This window comes from Oenanthe melanoleuca, chromosome 9, assembly GCF_029582105.1.
Source record: "Oenanthe melanoleuca isolate GR-GAL-2019-014 chromosome 9, OMel1.0, whole genome shotgun sequence".
In the NCBI taxonomy this organism is placed as follows: Eukaryota; Metazoa; Chordata; class Aves; order Passeriformes; family Muscicapidae; genus Oenanthe; species Oenanthe melanoleuca.
Genome location: NC_079343.1, coordinates 5845615 through 5871813, shown reverse-complemented (window position 1 = coordinate 5871813; position 26199 = coordinate 5845615). Strand labels below are relative to the sequence as shown.

General features: G+C 44.7%; 2 protein-coding genes and 1 long non-coding RNA gene across 3 annotated transcripts in view; 1 reads left to right on the top strand and 2 right to left on the bottom strand.

Moving 5' to 3' along the window:
* STAG1 (STAG1 cohesin complex component) overlaps positions 1 to 2310 on the top strand; it is a 158089-nt gene extending 155779 nt beyond the window's left edge. Inside the window, exon 34 of the mRNA XM_056499180.1 lies at positions 81 to 2310. Coding sequence (XP_056355155.1) covers positions 81 to 104 — 24 coding nt within the window. The 3' untranslated portion in view covers positions 105 to 2310. The remainder of the gene's footprint in view (positions 1 to 80) is intronic.
* Positions 463 to 4070, bottom strand: LOC130256994 (uncharacterized). The gene is made up of 2 exons (XR_008841209.1): positions 3577 to 4070; positions 463 to 2794 (listed from the first exon to the last, which is right to left on the bottom strand). It is a non-coding gene; the product is annotated as an uncharacterized LOC130256994 (long non-coding RNA).
* Positions 4071 to 4608: 538 nt separating this feature from the next.
* On the bottom strand, positions 4609 to 25471 carry PCCB (propionyl-CoA carboxylase subunit beta). Its single transcript, XM_056499186.1, has 15 exons — positions 25295 to 25471; positions 23539 to 23658; positions 21186 to 21254; positions 20049 to 20105; positions 17849 to 17962; positions 16263 to 16373; positions 15983 to 16091; positions 14980 to 15100; positions 11301 to 11382; positions 9751 to 9874; positions 8376 to 8483; positions 7034 to 7134; positions 5780 to 5878; positions 5508 to 5601; positions 4609 to 4878 (listed from the first exon to the last, which is right to left on the bottom strand). The coding sequence occupies exons 1-15, from the start codon at positions 25451 to 25453 to the stop codon at positions 4757 to 4759; spliced, it is 1590 nt and encodes a 529-aa protein (XP_056355161.1). The 5' UTR covers positions 25454 to 25471; the 3' UTR covers positions 4609 to 4756.
* Positions 25472 to 26199: the final 728 nt, after the last annotated feature.

The window sequence follows — 26199 nt, the reverse complement described above, 5'->3', positions numbered from 1 at the left end:
AAGGCCTGGCTTGCTCTGCTTGCTTTGAGCTCTGCTCTTGTCCCACCCCATGTAACCACTGTCTTTTCCCCCTTTTCCAGGGATTTGGCATGCCCATGTTCTGAAGTCTGGCGAAGACCTTTTACAAACTTGGAACTCTATTGTTTAGAGCTAGAGGCCTATATACTGTGATAGCTTGTACGAAAACCACATTTTTGATGTGATACGGTTTGATTTTTAACCAAATGATTGAGGTCAACCCCTTGGTGTAGTGACGGAGAGAAGAGGAGCTTCTTAATGACACACAGGAATGTTGGCAAATCCACTCACCTCAGAAGGGCTGACCTAAAAAATCATTTGTATCCCTGTTCTTGACTGTCCTAATACGGATTTTTTTTTTTTTCTGGATGAGGAGGAAGTTTTAAATTGTTAAGACAGCTGTCAAAATAAACACTGTTCTACATATGTTTTCTGAAAACAACATTGAGTGAAAACAGAACTTTTTAACTTTATTTTTCTGCTGTACAATTTAAAACAGTTTTAACATTTGCCTTTTTATGTTTTCAAAGCTAGCCATTTTTATTAAACCTATGCCTATCAGCCACTGACTAGCAAGGCTGCTGTAAGCAGGTCGTTCTGGCTACGGAAAAGTGTTTTGGAACACACTGGATTTGATTAACATTATGGTACGCTTATGTCCTCTCATAGGCATGGAGAAAAACACTCTCAGAGAAGAGGTTAGAATTCTAATGACGTGCATCTCTGCCAAAAAATTTCAGATTCTGATATGATAAACCCAGATTTTATACTCTTGAGAAGATTTATTTTTATTTATAATGGGACATAAAGTAAGAGATGTCCATGAAGCCACTTTTCCAACAGATGCTGTGTAACATTCATTTTATATAGCACATGGGGACACAAAAACAGTAAATTTTCTATTGGTACTTGCTCTGTGCATTTTTAGCAACTTATACCAGCAAATAAAGTATTCTCAGTAAAACACACAAACGGTTCTCAAGTAATCACTTTGCTGTTTTTACTACCTACTTCAAGCCTGCCAACACAAGGTACATAAACAGCAACTTTCCTATTAAAAAAAATAGTTCAAGGGTGGGGGAAAGGATCACTTTAGCATACTAAAAGTAATTTTAACTGTACCATAAAACAGAGTCTACTTTCCATGCCGTAAATACCCTTTTCTGCTATTTTTGTAAATTAATTTTGCCAGTTAGAAGTACTGTATGTGCTGCATAGAAATTTGTGCTTAGATGGTGAAGTTCTTAAGCTTACAATGGAATACAGCTACATTTTCAGTGTTAACTGTGCATATTGAGAGTAATTCTTTGGAAAAAAATATGATTTTTCAAAAAAGCTAAAAACATGAAAAAAAATTTCCAAAAAACCCCAAAACATTCTCAGCTAATTCATTGTACTAAGATATTTTTCGATGTCTTCAATAATTTGGAATTTCATTACACTTCAATTTTATGACTCGATGTAGTAGCTGCTCCTTACCCAGCCTGGCCTGGCACCAGCAGTGCTGGCCCTCCACAGCTCCAGATCTCCAACAACTGGCCCCAAACTGTTCATCTTTCTGCACTCAGTAGCAGTTGAGATACAAAGCAGACTGACCCACTTGGAGCACAGCAGTTTCAGAGGTGCTTTAGTTTTAGCAACTGCAGCATAATCATGGAGCTTTTTTCTGTTTCAAACTTACTGAACACCAGCCCAACCCCTCAGTGCCCAGCATGGGCAGGGAAAGAGCCCAGATTCACCCAGCCCAGCACCTCACCCAGCTGAGCTTGGCTCTCACAACACGTGCAGTTCTCAGACACGGTTGCCAAAAATGTTTGACCAGGTAATTCAGCCATTCCTTAGTGTGGGTTGGGGATGTATTGATCTCAAGAAGTAGCTGGAACTTTATAAACCCTGTTACCTCCCTCTGTGCACCCCCACGGCCTGGGGGCAGGAATGGCTGCAGGACCTGTCCCAGGATCACTCTGTGAGCATGGTGGCACAACAGATGCTGCCCAGTTTGAGTCAGAGTCTCAGACAAACCTTGTGCTTCACAGTCCTCTGTGTGGAAAACTGATTCCTAATTTAACATTGTAGAATACTGTATAACAAACATTTATTATCATGGTACCTGCAATGGGTCTCCAGTTCAGTTTGCAGTCAATAGGTTTTTGTATTATGAGTGTCTCCTTGATTGGTTTTGCTAGTAATTCTGTAAATTGTACATTTACAATATGAGGTTTTTTTTTTTCCTTTTGTACAATTTAAAACTGATGCTTCACCTTTCATTTAATAAACTATTCAAAATCATGAGTATGATGAGCACCCTCTTCACTATAGTTTTCTTTTAAGTGCTTGTTTGCACCATCACTTTTAGTCATCCCATTTAGCAGTAGGAATTCAAGGAGTTATTAGAGGCAAAACTGACAAGTAGCTTTCATGTAGTCCAGGCTTCACAACCAGACCTGTGCCACACTTCCCTTACCCACTCAGCCCCAAGAGTGATGGAAACCCTCTATGGGCTTCTTTCTCCCCTCCACCATGGTGTGGGGTTTGCTTGTGGGGGGTAGAGGGGTGGTTAATGTGAGATTGCTGTAAATCTGGGAAGGCCCCACACCAGGTGCAAGAGCTGCACTGCTAAAACTTATAATTTCTTGAACTGCCACAAGGTTTGAGAAGAATTTCTCTCTTCTGCCCTGTACGTCTGAAGTGACCTGAAGTCTGTTGGAAGAAACTGCCATGGGAAAGGCTTGAAAGCTCTAACAGCCAGCTGGGCTAAATGAAGTTTCACAGATTCCTGCAACAAAATGTCCATATTACTCCAATGTCTCAGGGAGCAAGGTGCTATTTTTGCCCAACCCAAGAATGGTTTCTGTAGTGCTAAAGAAAACTGACTGGTTTATCACCTGGCCCCCTTCCTAAGGAAAAAGTCACTGGAGTCAGGAAGAGGAGCAAAATGCAGCAGCTGAGGCACAGGGATGATTCAAAGTCTCAACTACTCCCAAGACAGAGCCTGAAAGCTCAGTCTCCAACTGTTTGTAAGTTACAGCAACTTCTGCTGCACTGAGGAACACAGTAAGTAACTTGCCTTGCTGATAAATTCAAGGGCTGTGCTTTGTTGAAGGGATTTTATTTTGTACCTCTTGTTTTTTTAGGTGACTGGACTTCAAGGAAATTCTCAGAAGACTGGCCAGAGCGGCTTTTGAGCCTGTTTCCAATACGTCCTGGTAGAGCAACTGCATGTTTGGAAACGGAGAGGATCTAAATGCCCAGTTCGTGTGCTGGTGAGGAACAGGAGAGAGGACAGAGTCCATAGCAATACTGAGGTTAGGAAACAACTAACAAAGCTGTACTTTCCTCTTTGTGTCAAGTGGGTTTCTCATGGAGTGTCTCCTTCCGACTCTGGGCAGGCTGAAGAAGCTGTGTATGTATCCCTTCACCTATTACAGCTTCTGCCTCTAAACCAGCTTTACCTTTGGAAAGTCTTCTTGGGCATTATAAACCCTTATAGATTGCTCACAGTTAATTAAGAACTCCCACTACAGCCATGACACCCAACACAGTAACATTTCCATTTACCTTCCTCTGTTGCTGCAGCCAGCTCTGTTCCCTGGGACAGTACCAAGAGCATTTTCCTGCTGAGGCACAGACATGTAGGGTCATGCAGCTCCCCTGAATGTGCTGCAGCCAGCGCAGCCAGTGTGTCTGCAACCTGACGTGCTGCCTCCCATGCATCCAAAAACCTGGGGAGCTACTTGGAATGCTCCTTTTATATTGTGCTTTTAGATGATGTTTAGCTGTTGCTTTCCTTCCCCAGGTAGAGGCTCCAAGCTCTAAAACTCTACTCACTACACTTTCCTGGGAAGAGAAGCTACCTGGGACACAGCTGTTCTACCTCTCTCCTTCTTCAGGCTCGTGCTTCAGGAGTGAGCAGCAGCAGCTGCATTGCAGCTGGGGAGGCTCTGCCACACAACAAATGTGAGTTCCTCAGAGCAGTCAGGTGACTGCAGCCCCTCCTGTGCCTGGCAGCTGGTGCAGCAGCACTGAATGTGACAGCGGCTGTTCCTCACTGCCTTGGGAGGATGAGCAGATGAGCACAGGCCCAGGGCTGATCAGAGTAAAACCTCCTGCAGTGGTTCCTGGCCAGGTTCGCAAATAATCCCAGAGAAAGGGTGCTGGAAGGGGCCTCTGGAGGTCTCTGTTCCAGCCTCTGCTGAGGGAGGAGGGTTTGCATCTGCCACCCACCTCTGGCCTGGGCCTCTGAGACCCAGCTGCTGCAACCAGAAGGGAAAAGTTGCCACAGGCCAGACTAACAGAACAACTGAGTCCAGGATCAGCAGGGGCTGAGCTCATGATTTTCCTCTCAAGAGTCAGTGATGCAGGAAGTGGAGTCAGATTCCAAAGTCTCTGGCCAATGGAATACCCTTGAATTCCACAGGGGACCAACTTCCTAGCAGTGGGAGGTGCCTGAGCCACCTCCAGGGCCTGTGGAATGAGGGAGCCAAGGGAATGTTTGACGTTCAGCAATTAGTAACGGCTCATCTGCAGCAGGTAGGGCAGGGTGTGTTGAATATTAACCACCAAGAAAGGGTGAGCAGGTCAGACCCCCAATTTAAATATATACTATGATTTATTGATGATTATTGGCAAAATCAAAATGAAAAGAACTATTTCTATTGCCAAGCAGACCTCCATTAACCAGAGTTAACCAGAACTCATGTTCAGGATATCTCCCAGCACGGGCAGCCCCTGCTCACCCTCACAGTGGGATGTTGGCATGTTTCTTCCAAGGACTGGACTGGGATTTACTGGCCAGTACGTCGAGGTCGTGGCAGATGCGTGTGCGGGTGGTCGAAGGCTGGATGATGTCATCAACAAACCCTGCAAAAGATTAAAACAAATAAAAACCTCAACCTGACCAACCATGAAGTGTTTGCCTCCCAGCCTCCTGTATCTAGGCTAACCCATAAGTTAGCAAAATCAAAGCAATGGTTGGAATAAATAAGTTCACAAGTTATAAATTAACTAAATTTAAAATAGCCTGAGAAGGAAACATTCCTGAGTCAGTATTTAAATTATTAATATAACTTGCCTTTTAGAGCACATTACTGCTCCAAAACTGGAAGTAAAAACATTGGAAGAACTTGTTCCTGAGAGTTCTGGAGAACATAATTGAACTGGGCCCTACTCTTTCTTCAGGCCACTGCTTTGCATCTAGGACTGTATAACAGATTGTCAAAGCACCTGTGCTATAAATGAAAAGGCTGAATTTTGAGACACTTTCTACTATCTACACAATGGAAAATGCACTTTGCAGATCAGTCTCCACTTTTCACCAGGCTCTTTGCAGCTGAAGATGTGTCTTGTGTCCAGGCATGCACAGGCTGTGGCTAAGTATTGCCTAACTCAGACACAAGTAACTTACTTGTTGGCAAAAAATTTACTCAACAGCACAACTTTATCTCCATGCAATGGCAAGCCAAGTGGGACAGTGTGGGAGACAACCATACCTCTCATGGCAGCAGGGAAGGGGTTTGCAAACTTATCCACGTACTCCTCCTCTGCATTTGCCTCCTTTCCTCTGAAGATGATCTGCACAGCACCCTGGGAACAGAAGGGCTCGGGTCAGTGACAGTCCCTCAGCCTTCTGCCCTGCTAGCCCTTGCCCACCTCACAGCCTCCAGGTGAGGGCTTGGGAGCATCCCCCCTGCCTGCAGCACCAGGACAGCCCATGGTGCTGGAAGGGCACTGCTGCACCGCAGCGAGAAGGGGCTGGACTCACCTTGGCTCCCATCACGGCCACCTCAGCTGTGGGCCACGCGTAATTCACATCTCCTCGTAAGTGCTTGGAGCTCATCACATCATAGGCACCCCCATAGGCCTGTAACACAAACCAGGGCATCTACTCAGCAGTGGCCTTTAAGCAGCAACAGCCTGCATTACTCCTGCAGCTTCTTCTAGTCCAGGGACAAGCAGCTAGGGGTGGATTTTACCTGAAGGAGAGCATAAGCATCTCCACTTTGTGGCAGCAATCTCCTAGGAACAGACACCACTTCAATCAGAGCCCCAAAAGAGCAAGGAAGGGGGCTGCTGGTGTAACCAAGCCCATTCTGCAAGGCAGGGGTCAGTGTATATCCAGACAAGCAGGCCTCAACCTGCGCATGCACACAAACCAACTGGGCAGTGGGCTTCTGGAATTTCCTGGCCAGGGAATGCAGCACTCAGGCTCTGCAGTGCTCCACTCTGGAACTGGAAATGCTCCAGACAGCAGTGATGAACAGATACTGCAGGACTGCAGAGCAAACTGCAGTGCAGTCCCTGTCAGGGGACTAAACAGTGCAGCAAGGCTGCAGGATTGACAAGTACTGCATGGAAATACTCTGAAAACTCAGAGAAAGCAAAGGAACAGAAAGTTCTTTTTGAGTTTTGCCATGATAAGCCAAAAGTGTATCAGAAAAATAAGCAGGAGGGGCAAAGCAGTAGGGAGAGGGCTAAGGCTGTAAGATGCCAGCCCCAGAGCTTCTGGCAGCAGGGTGTCAGGTACCTTATGGAGAAAGGAAGATGAGGTAGAGCATAGCAGAAGTCTGGGGAGGGAAAGAAGCCACAAGTGTTCAACCTGCAGACACAGCAGAAGACAGATGCAGCCAGTGCTGGGTTTGCAGAGGGAGGCTCAGGAGGCAAGACGGGAGAAAGCAGAATTGCTGCAAACAGATGGCATGTCCTTAGTGAGATAGGCTGGGTGACACAGGACAATTACTTGAGTGAAGGCATTCCTGACAGAAAGCAGGGAGCAGAAACTGGAAGTTCCAGGGGAGTGTAGAGACTAGAGGAAGGAAGGAGCAGAGGTAATGGCCTGGGAATAGAAGAAGTGGCCCCTCATAATGTTATACAAAGAGGTGTTACCAAATGGCACAAACAGAGATGCAACAATTATAGAAAGCACCACTGGGACAGACAGACAAAGCTTGGTTTAACTAAAATTGCCACTAGTGGAAAGAAGAACTCTGGAAAACCTCCATGGAATTTGCCAGCTTACCTTTCTGGTGATGACAGTGATCTTAGGCACAGTTGCCTCTGCAAAGGCAAACAGCAGCTTGGCACCGTGACGTATAATCCCACCGTACTCCTGAGCCGTGCCTGCAAAGGACAAGGATTTGCTTCACTCCAGGGAATTCAGACAACCCCATCATCTGTCACCAGCAGCAAACCTGACCACCACCACAGCCATGTTAACACCCTGGAGAAGATCAAGCCAGGCAGTGTTCTCTGCAAGATACTGAGAAACCCAAAAATTAGAGCAGCAGCTGTTTTTATGGAAGGGCATACAAACTGAAGCAAAGCTCAGTAGATGGGACCTTCCTAGAAACAAAATACAGTTAGAGCATTTTCAAGACTCCAGATGTGACCAGCAGTAGGAAACAGCCTAAAGTCACTTCAGCAGAAGCCTCACCTTCCAAGCCCTCTCTTTTCTAGACCACACAGAAAGCACCTTGGCTACTCTACCACACTGAGGACCTATCCTAGGTTTAGCCCTAGGTCTGAATGGCAGAGCTGTAACACCACCTCTGGGCAGCTGGTGCAGCAGGTGGACAAGGCTGGTTCTCCTGCTGCAGCAGAGCCTGAAGAGCAACACATGTCAGGATCACCTGAGGGACTGCAGATGTGGGTGGAACATCCTCAAGTGGCCCCAGCTGCCACTGTTCCCTGCCCAGAGCCTGCCATGCCAGCTCTGCCCTCATCATGTCCCAAGGGGACAGCACTGGACTGCCTCCCCTGACCAAGCACAGCCTGTGCAGAGCCTCCTCTTGTCGCCACCCTGCCCAGCAAGAAATCAAGCAACATTTAAAAACACAGCTCAGCATTGACTGGGACGTGGAGCCTCAGTATAATACAGCAATCAGTGTAATTTCACACCACTTACAAGGGCAGCATCTCCAGGAAATGCAGGTTTCTTCCTTGCACAGGTCACAGTCACAGCTTTTGGCAGTAGCACAGAGCTTTCCAGAGCATGGTATCCCCAGGCCTGGCCCTGGCAAACTGGCCATTCCAGTGTCTCTACCAGGCTGCTGGAGATTGTAGTATTACCTGACTGTGTGATGTGTCTCTCTCCTCTCAGGTAACTCCAGCAAAGCTTTGTAACTCCTGAACACGCTCGTTAGTTAGGCACTAGTTCATTTTCCTGCAATTTTTTCCACATTTCACTATCCTTCTGTGATGACTACTGTAGCTAGAATACAGAGTTTCTGTCCCAAAAAGTGGGCTTTTAAAACCTGGTTTATTTAAGTCTACTACAGCAAAAGATTTCTCAAAGTTCTGAAAATGGGTTTTTAACACCAACACCACCATGCCCCACGCTGAATTCTAAGGGGAAGGCATACCTGGCAGAAACCCAGGGACATCCACAAAGGTGATCAGGGGGATGTTGAAGGCATCACAGAACCGAACAAAGCGGGCTCCTTTCACAGAAGAATTTATGTCTAAGCACCCTGAGGTTAAGAACACAGAAAAAGGTGTCCAAGTACTGCAGTAATTCAAGGCAACTCAAAATCACACTATTTTAGCTGTGTTGTCTTCTTAAAACAAAGTTAAAGCTTATCTGTAGATAATGTGGAGATTATCTGCCATGAAGCTTTTCTGGTTTAGAACTAAGTTCACAGAACAAGCTACACTCAAAGGCGCATTTCATTTTTCTAACCCCTGTGTGTTAAAGACTTTCTATCCCAAAACATAACAGTTTAATTACATACACATAATTTAAAATATTTTTTCTGTCACTTTATCTTCATTAGTGTTTTTCAGATCAGTCATATTGGTCATAAAGGTTAGAGAATTCTCCATTAAAAAAACCCAAACATTAAACAGTCCAATAATAGTTTGAGAAAGATCAGCATTTCTGGTAGAGACAGTGCAAAGTGTTTCTGTTCTGTTTCAGTGCCATTTAGAATTATATTATGCACAACTATATTAAAACACATTTTGTGTCAAAGCCTCTATATGAAACATTATAAAGAGATGTTAAAATTTAAAATACTAAGTGAAGATTAAATTTATATTAAAACCTTCCATCAGTATCTCGATGGTCGTATCTTGTAGAGATTAAACAAATGAAACACCATGCTGGGTCATCTGATTTTCCCAAACAAATAGATACAAGATTTAAAAACAAGGAGCAAATCAGAATGTTCCAATTGGGGAAGGCCACTTCAGAAATTACTGAGTAAGGAGAAAAAGCAAAATCCTTGGACAGTTAAGAAAGGTGATCTTAGCTAGAGCTGCACATTGTACCTTCAGATCCAAACCATGTGAGATCAAGAGCTCCACACCTGTGTATCTGAAGGCTTTGCACTGTTCAGCTACAGTGAGATAACGAAGTCCCCTCACCCTACAGATGAGTTTTAGGGATTTTACTGCCATGGAAGGAAGTGTGCAGTTCCCATGCCATGATTAACCCAGTTAATTGCAGGCTGCTGCCAAATGAGTGGTTTCTCCCCCTTCCTCTGCTCCTCTTGGGCTGGATGCAGCACTGTTTTAATTACCTGGGAGCAAGATCACCTCGTTGAGCCACTAAAGAAATGGTTTGCAGTTAATTTCACAGCTCACAGCTGCATTACATTGAGGTTCAAGACAAAAGCAAGTGGTGGAAAAAACAAAGTGAGTGGAGGAGCACACAACACAACAGCTCTGACCTTACACAGCATGTAGAGAAAGAGACAGAGGCAAGGCAGTGTTAAGAGTCTCACACTGGACTCCAACCTGAGGCTACTTTGGGCTGGTTGCCTACAATCCCAACGGTCCGTCCGTTCATCCTGGCAAATCCAACCACGATGTTTCTGGCATAAGTCGGCATGATCTCAAAGAATTCCCTCTCATCCACAATCTGCAAAGGGGAGAGGCAGGCAGAGCCCGTATGAGGCCAGAGAGAGGTGCATAAATACACAGGCAAACACAACTGAGTTGCCTTAATATTGCAACTTTTAAAACAGTTCAGAACTAGCACAGTTTTGAAGGAAACAGAGGGAGGAAAACTTTTAGTCTTTGCAGCCTTCATTGCAAGAAGTAGTCCTACACAAACTACCAAAACTGTCAGTTAAGTGTTCCATCAGGGAACACCTTTATGACTGAAGGGAGCCTTTCTTCCTGGCTTAGAACAAATTGCAAATCACATGTTAAGAACTACTTTCTCACATCGTAATTAGCAGCACTTACAGACCGAATTCCAGTGACAAAACAGTACCTCCTGGAGCTCGAAGCTCCCAGTGACACGTTTGATGTAATCTCTCTTGGCAAGCTCAGAGCCCTTTCTTGGAGCTGCCAGCACAGCCCTGCTGCCCCAGGGTCAGTGCTGGGTGTGCCCCAGGGAATGCAGGGAATACAGTGCCCAGCCAGCATCCACCCGGAAGCACTCACTCTGCACTTCTCTCGGGCTGGAGCTGTGTGTGCCCTGCCAGGGGCCAGCCCTGGTGCATGAGCCATGACCAGAACTCGCACATTGCAGATCAGAATTATCCATGGAGCAGTAGCGACACCTACACATGGCTGCCTGGGCTTCCATCAGGATTCACTGGTTCCATCTATTTATGGCAGCTGTTCCCATACACACTGCAGTGTGCCAGTCATTTCATTAGCCTCAGTCTTAAAAAAGTTGTGAGGAATGTAAGCACTATAAAAGTGGTGTTATTTCTTTCCTTAATACTTCCCAAAATCCGTGGGAGGGCTTGGGGGTTTTCTCCTAACTCAGCTAATGATTTTTATTACATGACACCTTTTAATTTTCATTACACATAGTGCTGAAATTCACAGTGGAAGAATCCAGGGATTTAAAATACCCTGAGCTTGCTTTCGCCACTAAAATGTGTCTAAATGCAGCCAGTTGCAAATTGTGTAATTTCAGAAAAATAGACATATATTTTCTTGTACTGCACATGTACATAACTCTTAGCATAAACAAGGAAGGGTAAATCTCTGCAATCTGGGTACTTTATTACTTCTATATAAAGTGCTAGAATCCAAGACAGATGCACACAGGTGCAGGGAGGGGTCAAGCAACAGAACTCAAGGGGGGGTTCTGACCCCAAAAAGAACTGAATTGCAGCATCTTTCATCTGTACAGTTGTGTATACAGCATGAGATGTATCCTGAAAACAAATCTTGGGATTCTCCATAGGCAGAAATAGTCACTTATAAAGACTGAAATAAAAAAGTAACAGTATCTATATCTTCAGCACCATGCTACTGGTTTCTGTCAATTATTTAGACCCAGAAGGTAATATATGCATGTTTAATCTGAACACTGTCAGACTTACAGAGTGTATGATGTCCAGCATATCATAGGCTTTGGTTGACTCACTTGGGACAATGGTGTCCAACTCTGGAACCAGACGGTCACTGTGGAGAGCAAGGAAGCGTGAGCAACAACATTTAAAGACCAAATGAACACCAAGACCAAAAAGTCGGGTAAACATTTTCACCTCCCAGAAACTTCAGAAACCTCCTCAGATATGGAGAAAGGAATGAGTTTTCCATCTCGGGCAGCCTGAGCAGCCTCCTCCTGAAGGAGACCCCTGTTCCAAGGCAGCTGCGCTTGGGAAGCCAGCAGCAGGGCCCGGCCGGGCTGCAGGGGGCACTGCCGGCTCGCGGGACACACGGGGCTGGGGACACGGCCGAGAGGCTGCAGGGGACACGGGGATGGCGGCAGCACCGCTCAGCAGTCAGGAACGGCGGCAGCAGAGCCCGCTCCCTACAGCTGGCCAGGCAGAGCCCTTCTCCCGGGTTCAGCTCCCTGTCACACACCAGCATCTCAGGAACAGCACATTCCCCCTGCCCTGCCCACGCTGCCACCCGGGGCTTTGAACACACTGAGCTGGAGGAAACCTTTCCACGCTCATTTCTCCATCCTCAGACAAGCAGAGAGTGGGGAAAACACTCAGGGGAAAAAATAACCACACTCTGTGTCTTCCCTCCACTGACTGTGTTTAAAGACTCCTGTTTCTCCACTTAGAGTGACACATTTCCACGTGGAGTTTTCCTGTAACAGAGACCCTGCCCAGCCATCAGCAGTGCCAGGATCAGTTCCCCAGCTTTGATGACATTACCGTCATTAGGGACCCACTCAAAAGTGGCACCCTCTGGGTCTGAGGATTCCGTGCAGAGGTGTCAATTTTTATGAGTCACCACTGAGGTGGTTTCAGGGAGTGTTATATTTGTGCCATTCCATAAAAATACTGATCTCTGTTTGTTACTAATGGTGTTTCTATGGAGTTGTTACTGAATTAATATTTTAACAATGCCATGATTTAGAAAATTTTGAATAAGACAACACAAGGCTCTAGACAAAGAATTTAAAATTGAAGAAAATTATGTGTGGTTTGACAAAAACAGACAGAAGTTATAAGTACAGCCCCATGCCTGTGCTCCCTCAGACACTCGGGATGAGGGGGGCACAGCCCCTTGCAGGGAAGGGAAGGGAAGAGACTCAGCTATATATAGAACAAAGCTGACAGCAACACTTCAAGTGCTTTTTCCATACGCATACAAATATTGCATACAAACACTTGCATAAAATGATATAATGGAACCTTAATCTGAAGTTAAACTTGTTTTAATATACTAAACCCCAAGATAAAAACAATTCTAAATTTTCTTGTCCATAAAGTAGATACAAATGTGCTCCAAGTTCTGTCCTGCAACCTTTGGTACCCCAAATTATAGAAGTGGAAAAATAAAATTATTGCTCCCATAAATTCACAGTGCTGAAGGAAATTTTAACAGCATTAAAATAGTCATCAACAAAATGAAGACATTATCCAGGATACCACGTTTGAAAATCTCCTTCAAATATCTACAGACAGAGCACATCTGGAGCTTGCTGCTGCACTCACTGGGCTTAAGAGGTGTTTCTTACAGATGCCACTTAGTGGGACAGAATGCTGCTCATTGTTAAAGCCTGTGACAGCTGGAGACACCCTCACCAGATGGACACTGGGTTTCATTCAATGCAGAAGTGAAACTGTACTTAGTTACCAAGAGCTGGCAATAACCTCCTCCAGAAGTTTGTAGAGACACAGAGAGAGGTAAAATCCCACCAATGCCATACAGCAAATGCAATGCATCAGACACCTCCCAAAGGCAGGGGACATCTTACCAGGAACAAATGCAGGAAATCCTCGGAACCCAGGCCACTGACAACAAACACTCGCCAACACAAGCTTTAGCAGCCAAGGCTGGCATTTTTCAACACCAAAAAGAATTCACCTAACTAGAGCAAAAAACCAACCAAACCACCCCCAACAGCCCCAGGACTTCACAATGAAAGCACAGGTAGGTTACATTTGATTTGTATCATTTGTGGCAATTTTCTGGTGTGAGAACAATGCAATAAGAAAGCAATTACTCTAGAGGAATGGACTGGGACTGGAGCAGCTGTAAGGATCAAACACATCAATCCCAAGCAAAAGGAATCTATTAAGATGTCAGTATGTCCAGTTGAAGTAATAACAATATGTGCATTAGGACTATAAATGGGAAAACTATTGGAGATGCCACTATAAAACCAGACAAATTTAACAAATAGTCACACGTATAAAGGCTACTAAATTGAAGTTCTTAGTACAAATTGCATTTATTATATCTCATGCCTTGTAAAAGATTAGTTCGTTTTTTCTTAAGTGAGACAAATCTCTTATACCTTAGTAGCTACAACCTAACTGACACTTCTCACAAATAAACTGCCTATTATAAAGTACATTGATTTGAAAAAATGGACAGTTGCTTTTATGGTGAAATTGAAACACCAAAATCAAGTCTGTAGAGAGCAATTATCCCAGTACAACTTGTTGCATGCTTTATAAAGATCATGATAACCTCAAACATAATTCCCCAACTCAGAAAATAATACAAGAGATTTGCTTTGGTTTTGTCACTATCAAACCAAAGCAGTCGAGAACAGAACAGAACCAGACCAGCACAGTTTAATAAACTCCTAAAGATCAACACCTACCTCAGAAAAATTTAGGACTGGTAATTAATTAACCTGTCTAGCCATTCTCTAAAAGAAAATGGCAAATTTATTTTTTAAAAAAGTGAAAAACGTATCTCAGGGACCAGCACAGTGATTCGTAAAATCAATCCAAAAGCACCTCCCCAAACAGTTACACAGACACTGAAAAGCACAGTGAGGGATGACGAGAAAATAACCTTCCAGACTCACATGTTAAAATCATCACACATGAGGAGCCCCAAGACACATGACACATATGTGAGGAGCTGAAAGGAACATATTCAGGCACCATTCCCATGCAGGGGAGTGCATGGGCCTCTTGAGGGTTCCCTAGGGAAAGGGCTGAACTTGAGTGCAACTGGAGCTTGGGTCAAAATGCTTTTACTCCACTGACATTCTCTGCCTTTCAGTCCTAGCAAGGCTCTCTCTGCTCAGTGTCCTGTGCTGTCTCTCTGGCTGTCTCTCAGCTCCTGGAAAAATTCCCTGATAAAAGTCCAGACATTGCCACTTTTCCCCTCTTGAAATGGGGAAAAGTATTTCTGTATTATGTTGCCAACTCCACAATGAGCCTGAGATAAGTACATAACACACAAAGCTTTCTGCCTCCTTGCTGCCTGCCCATCTCTAACCCTTATAAACAGAACTCATCCAGCAGACACAGCTGACAGAACAGGGCAAGTTCTCCCCATTACCATTCACTGTGCTACTTCCTACCTCTTTCACTTGTTGCAAGGCCTGGGCAGCCCACCTGGACAGAGATTGCTTTTCCCCACATTCTGCACACAGCTGGACAATAGCCCTTTCAGAAACAGAATTAAACCTAACAGTGAACATACATGTCGGAACACTTCCCATATTCACATACCAGAATGCAGAATTATCTGCCAAGACCCCAGGCACAGAACACCCATGTCTCTTCTCCTGTAAGCCAGAGAAGCCATGAAATGCAATGCTCAGAGCTCCCAGCTCAGCCAGGCTCCCCTTACCTGGGATCATGGCACTCACAGACTGGAGCTGGATCCCGGTTGCTAAGGGGTAAATAATTAAAGAACTCTCGCAGGTTCAGCAGAGCATCGATGTCATTCTCAAAGGCTCTGTGTGCAACTCCTGCAGAGACACAGAAAAGCAGAGAGAGAAATCACTGTACCAGCTTTTCTTTCTAAATATATACCAATAAAGATAGAAACAAGCAACAGCAAGACTCTTTAAACTTGAGCTATTAACAATAAGGAGCCTTATGCCACCAAATCTGACCAGCTAAAAATATCTAGAAAGCACGTGCTGTATCAACTTCCTCCAGAACAGGTCTGGATTGTTGACCTCATATTTAAAATAATGTGAAGTGGTTTATCAGCTGACACAGCCCTAGCTGGACTCCAGCCTTCTGAACTCTGTTCAGGTTACTGTGCTGCACCCAAGTGTTGGACTACAAGTGCTTTTTATAAAAGGGCTGGATCTGGGCAGCATGTGTGTGCGTGGTTTTGGTTCATCATCAACTCACATCATTTGAGTCTTGAGAAGATTCATGACTCACAGACATTTTCACAGAGGGGAAACAAGGGAAGAGTGCTTCAGCTCAAACTACCAGTGGGTTTATAGTTAAGCAGTTCAATCAATCACATTAGTGAGCAAACAAGGGACTGTTGAGATTCTTTCAACCCATGGAAATGTCTGGACAACAAACAAACCCCATCCCAGGCTAACTTTGCTAAGCCCTGCCCCCTGACGGTCTTCCCACTTCTAGCATCTTTTGTGCATTTGCTACTTTCTGTTCCAAAACTCAGAACTCTCCCACGTTCCCACTTTCCATCCTTTGTGTTCTGTTACTAAACAGGAGCTGCAGGAGAGCTTAAACAGAGTCAGATCTTGTGTTTAGGAAGAGCTTTGTCCCTTAGACTCATCTGCATTGACCAACGGGCTGTTTAGCCAGAAGGGCTCTCATTTACTTTGAGCACAATTAGCATGTTCAGTAAAGCTCCCAGCTCTCACCAGACACTGTAGTGTGTGTCTTTGCACCCCCGAGCTGCTCCTGGGTGACATCTTCATTGGTGACAGACTTCACCACATCAGGCCCAGTGATGAACAGGTAGGATGTGTCCTGGGGAAAGGGAAAAAGCAGAAACAGTGAATGCCAGGGCCAAGCTGCAAAAGCACCTAAGTAACAGCCACAGCCTCTAAATACTTTCCCCAAAATAAGAAGAGAGGGACAAATTTATTAAAAGGCTACATTGCATCAATGTCACAGCAGCAGCTCAGGACACACCCTTACCTTCACCATGAATGTGAAATCAGTTAAAGCAGGAGAATACACGGCTCCACCAGCACATGGACCCATGATGAGGGAGATTTGAGGGATGACACCAGAACACAAAACATTTCTCTGAAATAGGAAAAATTTTTTTTTTTACCAAAGAAGTGTCTCTAAATCTGTGCATAGATTCTGCAAGAAGTCACCATTACAAACAAGACTGTTTTATCTACTGGCAGACAAATATCTGGAGAGCATCTCTTCACACAAATTGAACCAAAAGGAGTTGGTTATTTCTGTTTTTCTCCCTTCTGTTCCCGTACACTATGCAATCACTGCAAAGATACAGTCTTTGCAGGTAGCCTGAGCCACCTCAACAGATGCTGCTAGGGCAAAAACTGCACTGAGCCTGGAGTTAGGAGGAGTGGATGTCCTGACATTTGAATGTGTAGGTACGCTGTGCTCAAAGATAGAAGTAAGCTTACTGACCAACTGGGGGAGGGATTCTTTTAAAATCAGGTTTCTGCACCAGCTTGAGTTATACACAAAGGTTAATGGCTGCCATCCAACATGGATGGCAGGCTGCCCAAAAATCCACTTACACTGCTTGTTGCCCAACTGGGTCACAACGACTTCTGTAACTGTTCCTCCCAGACTGCACCACCCCAAAATTGTCAGCATCTGACTGACCTGACATCCCACCTGCTTTCCTGCTGAAGGGACAGTGTTCTATGCGCACAACTGGATGCAAAGTATTTTAGCATCATACAAAAGAAATGTCATTTCCAGGAAAAAATGAGCAGCAGTGTGCCTAGGGGAAAAATTCTTGCATTAACCACAAAAATCCTCTAGGAACAGAAAACTTTCACCAGTGCAATCAACACCAGACATCCCCAGAAGTAAGGTTAGCACTGACCTGCACACTTCTTTGAATAGAAACCTCTCTGGCTTGCATGCCTGCTTTCCCTGCCACCCTGAAACTCTCTTTTATTTTCCTTCCTAACCCCCATCTTGACAGAACAGGCACTTCACTGCTTCTGATAGGAGCTTTCCAAGTTTCCTTTCAGTGTAAAGTGCTTAATTTACTTTAAGTCCCTCTTTCTCCAGTGGAAATCCTTCACCTTTTACAAACCCCATTGAAAAATAACTGCTGTGTGAAATTGATAACATATCTGTATTTCAGAAGAGACATAGTGAAGCTGATAGTACATCACAACCAAAAAAACCACTGAACTATGGTGTACCCACCTGTCTCTGACAAACGCTCAGAGAAATTACATCTCAACACAGACAACTGAAAAATTGGTGTAAAACAAGAAGTTAAGTAGTTGCTTGGGGTTTTCTTCCAATTAAGCTAATTGCCTGTTCTTTCATTCTCACTACACATTGGATCACAGAGCTTTACAGACCCCAGTATCACCCTTGTTTAAGACCTGGGTACATTTGCCCAAAGCCAAGAAAAGAAACAAGGTCTGAATTTAACAGACTGTTTTATCCATTGGCTGAAACAGAACGATAACTTTAACATTCACTTACAAACACCCACTTGCATGTTTTGCCCACCTTTGTGGATGCCAAGCTCCCTTTCCATCCAGCAGCCTACTCACCAAAAATATGTCTGCATAGCCTGCTAAGGACTCCACTCCCTCCTGGATACGGGCTCCTCCAGAGTCATTCAGCCCAATCACGGGTGCTCCAACCATGGCAGCTTGATCCATGATCTAGTGATGAACATAAACTCCTCAGTACTGACCCAGCTAAGCTAAATCCTCAAAAAAATACCTGCCTTCCCAGCTGTGCATGTCCACATTCAGCACTGGATTTGGATAATGCAGTGAGTGACATGGTCACAGAAGAGGGACAATTTCTCCATGTTCATGAAGGGTCTCAACTGCACCTCAAACATCCCCTCATATATGTCTCATCTGCTCTTCAAAGTTTGTTGCAGTGGTGGCTGTAGAACCTCTTTAAGCTGTATATTCTAATGCTTGATTACCCTTCTTAGAACTTCTTTGGGAAGAGTAAATTAAATCTTTCCTGCAGAAATTTAAATGTTACATCTGTCTTGATACACATCAGTGAGGGAGAGCAATTAGCTATTCTGGGCCTATACTTTTGTAAACATTTAAGTACCTTAAATTTCCCTTCAGTCTTCATATTCCTCTTCATGTTTCTAGGCTAAGCACCATCAATTCAGTCCCACATCCTGTTTTCTAGGGCTCTGATAATTTTGGTTACTTGCCTCAAGATCATACACATTCTGTAGTATTCTACAACAGAATCTTAAGTAGGAGGACTAAATTCCTTACATTCCTTGCACAAAATATTCCTGATTATTGAATTCCAGTAAAATATTTGCCATTTTCATAACACTACAGCACTGGCACATTATGTTAAGATCTGTTTTAACATCAAGATCAGCTTTAGCTCCTAAATAATTTTTGTAAAACATCAGTTAATCCCCATTTTGAATTTTGAAGTTGCTTTTCCCTGCCCTTTCAATCATTGTTATAAAATTATTGCAGACAATCTTTAACTTGCTAAGTGATTCACAATTCCACTTTCAGAGCGCTTATAGCATCAACCTTGAATTTTATATTGCCTAGAAACACAGAAATCTCACTTGGTGCCACTCAGGTCAGTGGTATCTCAGGAGACCCAAAACTCCAGCCCAAACAGGAGCTGATGGTAAGTACCTCTGCGCAATCCTAGAATTCACTGACAAGTCCTGCTGTTTTCCAGGGACCTGTATATAGACTTTCCCAAGGCTCTTCCAAATACTTCCTAAACACACATCAAAGACTGAGCCCCAAAGCAACTGATGCTCCCAGAGCCTTCCAGCTTTGGAGCCCAGCAAGAACAGGACCAGGAAGGAGACTCATTTTTTCTAGTTGTGATCAGACCCTGCTGCTTTACAAAGAAGAGATGAAAGAAAACCCACCAGAAAACACCCAATCATTCCAGTGCCACCAGTACAGACACCACAAAGCTCCAGTGTGAAAGAGTAATTCAAGTCCTTCCAAATATCAAGACCTGGTAAAAGCAAATAGCTGTTATCTAACTCAAAGTCTTCATGTTTTCTGTTGGATAGTCTGAACGATCCCTTTAATCTTGGCTTGTTTTATTGCCAGAATCTCTGGCGTGCTTCCTTCCCACACACTCCTGAGGAGCCTATGCCAAAGAGTAGTTATTCCCACAGTATAAAAGACCTTGAGCACCAAAAATTTTGTTTCTGATTCTATGGCAAGAAAATTCACGAAGATTTCCAGTTCACACCACTCAAAACTCATGCATGAAAGAGCTCTTGTCTCCCCAGCCCTGGGATTCAAAAACTTCTAGCAAGACAAGCAAACAGGAATTAATAGCCACAAGCGTCTGATAAGAGAAACTCTCAGGGTCAAGATGACTTCCAAGTTGTAAAACTGTTTCGCTTCAGGCTGTTCACTTGTTACATTTGCTTTTTTTTTCAATATTACACACTTTCACAGCACACTGTTAAGAGGAAAAAGTTTCTCCAAATTAATTCTTCATTTCTCCAGTGGACAATGAGTAGTGAATTTATATTTGTACTTGGCAAGTCTTTCATCCTTTGAAGTAGAGAAGAAGACATAACTTAATGTAACAAAGTGTGTATTACCTGGAAAAGCTCGCTCACACTCAAAAATTCCAGAGACCACTCTCAGGCATGGCACACGCCAGAACCCACTGAAGTCAGTCCCCAAAAATTTTATTCACAGTCATTATCACAACAGACTGAAAAAAAGGATGTTAACAATTTTTTTTTAGTTTTCTCCTGTGCCACATTACCTTGCAGATCTTCTGGGCATGAGCTCCAGATAAACTGCCTCCAAAGACAGTAAAATCCTGAAGGTAAAGCAAATTTTCAGATTAGGGAAAGAATAATTTCAATAAAATGTTGTCAATTACCAGTAAATAATATAATCCTACAGTGCTCTATATTTGCTATGCTGTTTCAAAACAACTGACTCCCTCGGTGCAGCCTGCAGATCATCCCAGCTCAACACAAGCCTCCCTTAAAAGGAGGAAATACAAACCTGCACACATGTCACCATTCTAGACTCATGAGTTATGTCCAAGAGTTATTCTTCCAGGGGTGCAGCAGAGACTGTCAGCCAAAAGGCCTAAGCAGACAGATCTCTAATAGGCCCTGGGACTGATCCAGAAAATAGGATATTGACACCTACTGGCACAAACAGAGCCCAGACAGATCCTGGGGAGTTTCTCTGCTGCATTCCCACTGAGACTTACTGCCAAAGAAGCCCCAAAAATTGCATGGACAGAGACAGCATGGCTATGACTAACAGTTGAAGAAAAAAGGTTGGGCATCTCAGGAGGCAGCTTAATTTGGAGGGAAAAAGGTCTTTAAACATAAAAAGGGAGGGGTGTATAATGAAGGGGCACTCTTAAATTCTACTAATACAACAACTGCCCCCTAATTGTGTTCTAAAATGAAGGTTTGTGTTTGGCTATTCTCCACCTGTTCAGGTCCATGTAACAGCATCTCTCCTTAGAAGCAGCACACATCCAAGACAAAAAAGGTAGAGTGTATGCGTTGCTCCAAGGTAACACAGCCAGCCACTTTGGCCATGGGAGCAAATGGAACAAAGGCTACTTTGTGGCCCAAAACAGAGCAGCACTTACTCATGATCTGAAAGAAAGCCTTTCTTGCACAGTGAGTGACCAAGATAAGTCACTACCTAAAATGTTTCCTCTGAAAAACTTTTATTTTAATATTAAAAAATACATGTTTAACACAAAAAGTATATTTTATCTATTTATATGCTATCACAAGCTTTTTTGCTTCTTCTTCTCTGAGGGTGCCCTGCTTCCTCCACAGGTACATTACTACATGGCCACAGTGAACTATCATGAACTTATTTCAAAGAATAAGTTCACACTATTTAAAAACAAGTAAAACTTTACCTGACTGAAAACATAAGCTAGTCTCCCATTAATCCGTCCACGGCCAGTCACCACACTGTCACCAGGATACTGCAATAAAAACAATTAATTAATGAAAATAATAGATAGAAAAAACCAAAGCAACAATGATGTCCACTAAAATTTCCACAAACTCCTACTAAGACAAAGCAAAGACTGATTTCCTAGGAGGTCTCCTCTTCTGTTTGCAGTGAGGGCTCCACAAAGATTTTCCCCAGCTGTGAAAAGGAAAACTAGAGGTAATAGTTCATATTCATTATGTATTAGAGTAAAGATCAGTGAACTCAGCAGCTTCCCTTCATATTCAGCACATCTGGAGCTAAGGGAAATCATACCCTCAGAGACAGGATGTACCTTTTATCAGGACTAGCTGATGTTTTTGAAAGAATGAACATAGCGCAGAAACCTCTGAGCTGTTGATAGAGGATAAAAAACAAACCTGGACAGGTCCAAAAATATAATTACAGCCACCTCAAATGCTTGAACTTGACAAGTCCCATTTTTCACCCTGTAAATAAGGGAAGAAAGAACTGGCCAAGGAAATGGAGCCTGTGAGTCTTAAAATGTGTTTCATCTATATAATATCACTTTCTAGTAAAGAAAATATATAGAAGTCTTTCAGGACAACAGTAGGAAAGGAACCTTACTGGGCTGTCAGCAAAAAAGGGAATTTCAGGCACTGAAGTACTTTTTGTTGTTTGGTATTTAAAAAGAAAAAAAAAAAGAAAAAAAAAAAAAAAAAAAAAAAAAAAAAAAAAAAAAAAAAAAAAAAAAAAAAAAGGGAAGGGTGTGGTGCAGGGCCCACTCTAAGGGCCATTTATGCCCAGGTGGTTTGTTGTCAGTGACCTTCTGGTGCCTTTTCTCAGGCTGCACACACAGTACTGCTCTCAGCCCCTGGCACACAGAGGAGCAGCACAGACCTGTACTTCAGCCACTGCCACATGCAGGTGACTCCCAAAAGCCCCCGCAGCCCAGAGAGCAGACTGGATGTGAGCACAAGCACAAGTCATACCTTATCCTCATAAAGTTCCACGGACACTTAAAAATTCAATGCTAAACTAATAGTCTACCTAGTGGCCACAGTCAGGTCATCTGTTGTGAAACTGTGCACTGTAAACACAATCTGCAGCTCACTGAAGGGTGAATTCTGAAGCACAAGGGAAAGAATTAACCCTCTTGTGACACTCAGGACTCTGCTGCTCCTCCTATTATCAGAAACAGCAATTTGTTATCAACAGTGTGGGATGCAGCATGGAGTAACTCAATGAGAAGCAACACAGCAGTTATTTGAGTTTGCTGGGGAACCTAGTAAAAAAAATAGAGGAAAAAAGATGATTGCTCTGCTATTCTGAGAGGCAAGGAGGTCTAACACAACATCCTTCACAGCACCAAGTGTCATCAGCCTCCTGTCTGACACAAACAAATCCTTCACCTTTGCTGCTCCCAGTGCCCCTGCTGGAACTCTGCACCCCTCCTGCAACCTGAAGGATTGAAACCCAATGAAGTGGTTTAAAAACTGCACAAACAGAACTTGTAATCACTGTGTGCAGCACAGGGCACATGTAGAGCTCTTCACCCTACACCACAACCCACAGCAAACAGCCTTTGGCTACAGGAAGATTCACAGTTAACAGGAACATCAGCACCAGCCACTGACATCCCAGCAGCTCACTGGTCCCTTCTACCAAACCACAACAGAACACTTTTCCCAGCTAGCACACTATTAGGCATCAACATTATGGGGAGCCACAGATACTCCCTGTGTGTGTGGAACTCCCTGTACCGTGTTGGTTTAGGATACATGGCCAGAAAAGTGCCCCAGCAAGCAGGGCACAACTGGCTAACAGAGCAGCACAAATGCTGGGACTTCCAAACATCCAGATCAGATTGTAAGGTCCTAAAGGATTTTATGACTGTAGTTTGGCAAGCATAAATATGGATCTGAGTTGTCTCATCCAATAACTCTAATCCTAGCTGTAGGAAAGCAGAAGTATCTATCCTGATTTGTTCCTTGTACCTGATCTGATTGACAAAATTGCACCAACAAAGCTCTGCAGCCTCCTCTACTGTTTAAAATGCAAATCTAAGACAATTCCCAGGAAGGTATTTGACCTAAACAGATGACCTTATAAAAAAGGTACCAAGTTTAGACAACAGAAAACTCTGTAAGCTGTTAAATGGAAACTGAGAGTAATTAGAGCAAATTTACAAAACAAATACATAAAAAGAAAACAAGTAATAGAAATCACATGTGAACAGATGAGCCCATTTTCAACCAGCAGGATGGCTGCACAGCAGAGGATGCTGAAACAAGAGTTATATGAAATAAAACTACCTTATTCTTACTAGAGTCCATCCCAAAGTCAGTACATCTGTGTTCCACAAACATGTCATATTCATCAAAACTGTCGGGGTCCAACAGCAGCAGAATTCTTTCCCTTGCTGTCAGCTTTCCCTGAAACAGAGGAAGCAACAATTAACAGTCATCAGGTGGGTCTGGCTGTTTGCTGACCCTCAGCAGATGCAGTTTAATCAAGCAAAACCTCACTTGATCTGCTACACTGGGTCCATAAAGCAACTGCAGGCCCCCAAAGCTGGAAACAGCCTGTGTAGTGATTACCCTCCTCAAAAATAAACATAACGCAAGCCAGACTCTGAAAAGAAGGCTGACTGCTGGAGCAGCACTACCACAGGAGAAAGGAAACAGCCTCAGAGACTTTTCAACGGAATATAAATGCATCACAGCTATTTTTGCCTACACACTTAAATACTGCTATTAAGGCCTTTTTTCTATTCTTAATCAGGGAACCCTTCCACAGCTAGACCACTTGTTCCCAACAGCTCAGGGTTCAATTCACCACACTCAAATATTATTTAACTGCAGTAAATAAGAGGGAAGAGGAAGCATGACAGCCTGCAGGGATCTTCTGACAAAATCCTTCTGTTCTTTTTCCTGCTGGACACTGTCATGGGCAAAAGTAGGGTAAGCGCCAAGAACAGAATCAATTGACAAGATATACACGTCCCTTGCTCAGTGTTATGTAGTAAAAAATGACTGCAAAGTTCTTTATATCTTAACCTACCAAACAAATCTATTATTTCCAACCATGGCAAGCATCTGTCTGCAAAGGGCAGGGCACCTGAGTTGTCTCCTTTAGGGGATGATGTGACCCACATCAAGATAACATTATAACACAACTCAGCTTCTACAGAACATCTGACCAGTAGGCCAAAAAGCTCATGAAAAGCAGCAAATGCTGCTTTTACCTTAGGAAAGCCTAAGGTAAGCCATAGTTTTAGTTTATATAAAACATAAGCTGTTCCAGGCCCTAGACATGCAGAAGTGCTTGTATATTGGTGTGTCAGTGTCCTGAATGTAACTCAGTGAGACTGAACTCTCATCAGGGGTTGTGTAACTGGGGAGAAGCACTGCTGATGGGCAGACTGATCACTGACAGAGCCCTCTTGGGAATCGCCATTCCCACCTCCTTGATGCCTACAAGCCCCAGTGGTACCGGCAGGGCCTCGCACCACACTAAAAAGGCATCCCAGCAAGAAGCAATAAACAGAAGTAGGAAACTTCTGCTGTCACTCCCATCAGCACTGCCTACATTCTGAACGACAGAAGCAGGACACTAAACACCCACCTGTTGTCATCCCTCCCACCTGTCTTTTCCCCTTCTAATTCTCTGCTCTCATCTCAGAGATCAGCCTAAATTTGCAACAGCAGTGTGAAGATGAAGCTGTTGCTCAGAAGTGTTAAGCAACCTAGACCTGACTTACCAGCACACTGACAGGCAGAAGTTTAAACATCTGTCTACACTACCTTTCATACATATTACAGCCAATCTCGGTGACCACTCTGAGGTAAAGGAATTAGTAAAGCAGTTGTTCTTTTTTCTACCCAAAGTAATAGGCAATGCAGTCTTTAGCCCTGCTTGAGGAAAGCTTCCCGCAAAGGGGCGTCTGCAGGTACCACGCAGAGCTGCGAGTCCCCAGAGCCGAGCGGAGCCCCGCCGTGCGCGGCCTGCCATCCCCGGCGAGAGTGCGCCTGGCGGCAGCGGCACGGCGATTTGTTGTGCTGGGCTCACCCGCTTGTGCTGGGCGTCGATGCGGGCCTGGCCGCCGCCGAGCAGCGCGGCGCGGCGCTTCTCCTCGATGCGCTGGGGCACGGGTGGCGGCCGGGCCCCCGAGGCGGCGCGGCCCCGGCACAGCCGCACCGCCCGCCGCAGCACCCGCACGGCCGCCATGTCCAAGCGCTGCGCCTGCGCGCCCGCCCCGCCCCGGCCCCGAACCCGGCCCGGCCCCGCTCCGCCGCCCGGCTGTCCCGGCTACGGCGGGGCGGTGCGGGGCACACGGCTCCGGGCTGCACACGGATCCTGGAGGTCCGGCCAGGGCCGCTGCAAGCACCGGGCCCGGCGCAGGCCGCTGCCCGAGCCCAGCTCTCCACGACCGGGTTGTTCATCGCTGTTGTCTGTGCGAAGAGACCAGCAGGAAAATGCATCAGCTTTCCCCCTATCCTGTGTGGCGGAAAGATTTGTGGCGCTTCAGAAGTGGGGAAGACAAGCAGAGGTGTCAGCTCGTAAGATTAGCTGTCCCCTCTTTGTTCCAAATGCCAGAAAATACTTGTTAGGAAAACAGTCCTTGTGACACACCGGCACCGATTTCCTGCCTCCTATGAAGAAGCATTGTGGCTCTTGTCACGGTGCGCTTTGGGACGGATGAGGCAAATCGAGACCCCTTACGAAGGGAGTGGGTCAGGATGCGCGGGGAATACGCAGCGCACACAGCGAGTGCCCGAGCTGCAGTGTATCCGCAATCCAGAGATCTGATGTCATCGCCTCCCAGGCAGTTCTCCAGCGTGCAGGCGCAGCCATCTGTGCAGCAGATCGTTTGTTACCCCTGCAGGCCACTCCGACACCGACCACCAACCAAGCAACGGCCAGTTCCACGTAGGGCGAGCTGAATAGTGCCCTAAGTGCCCACATACCACACA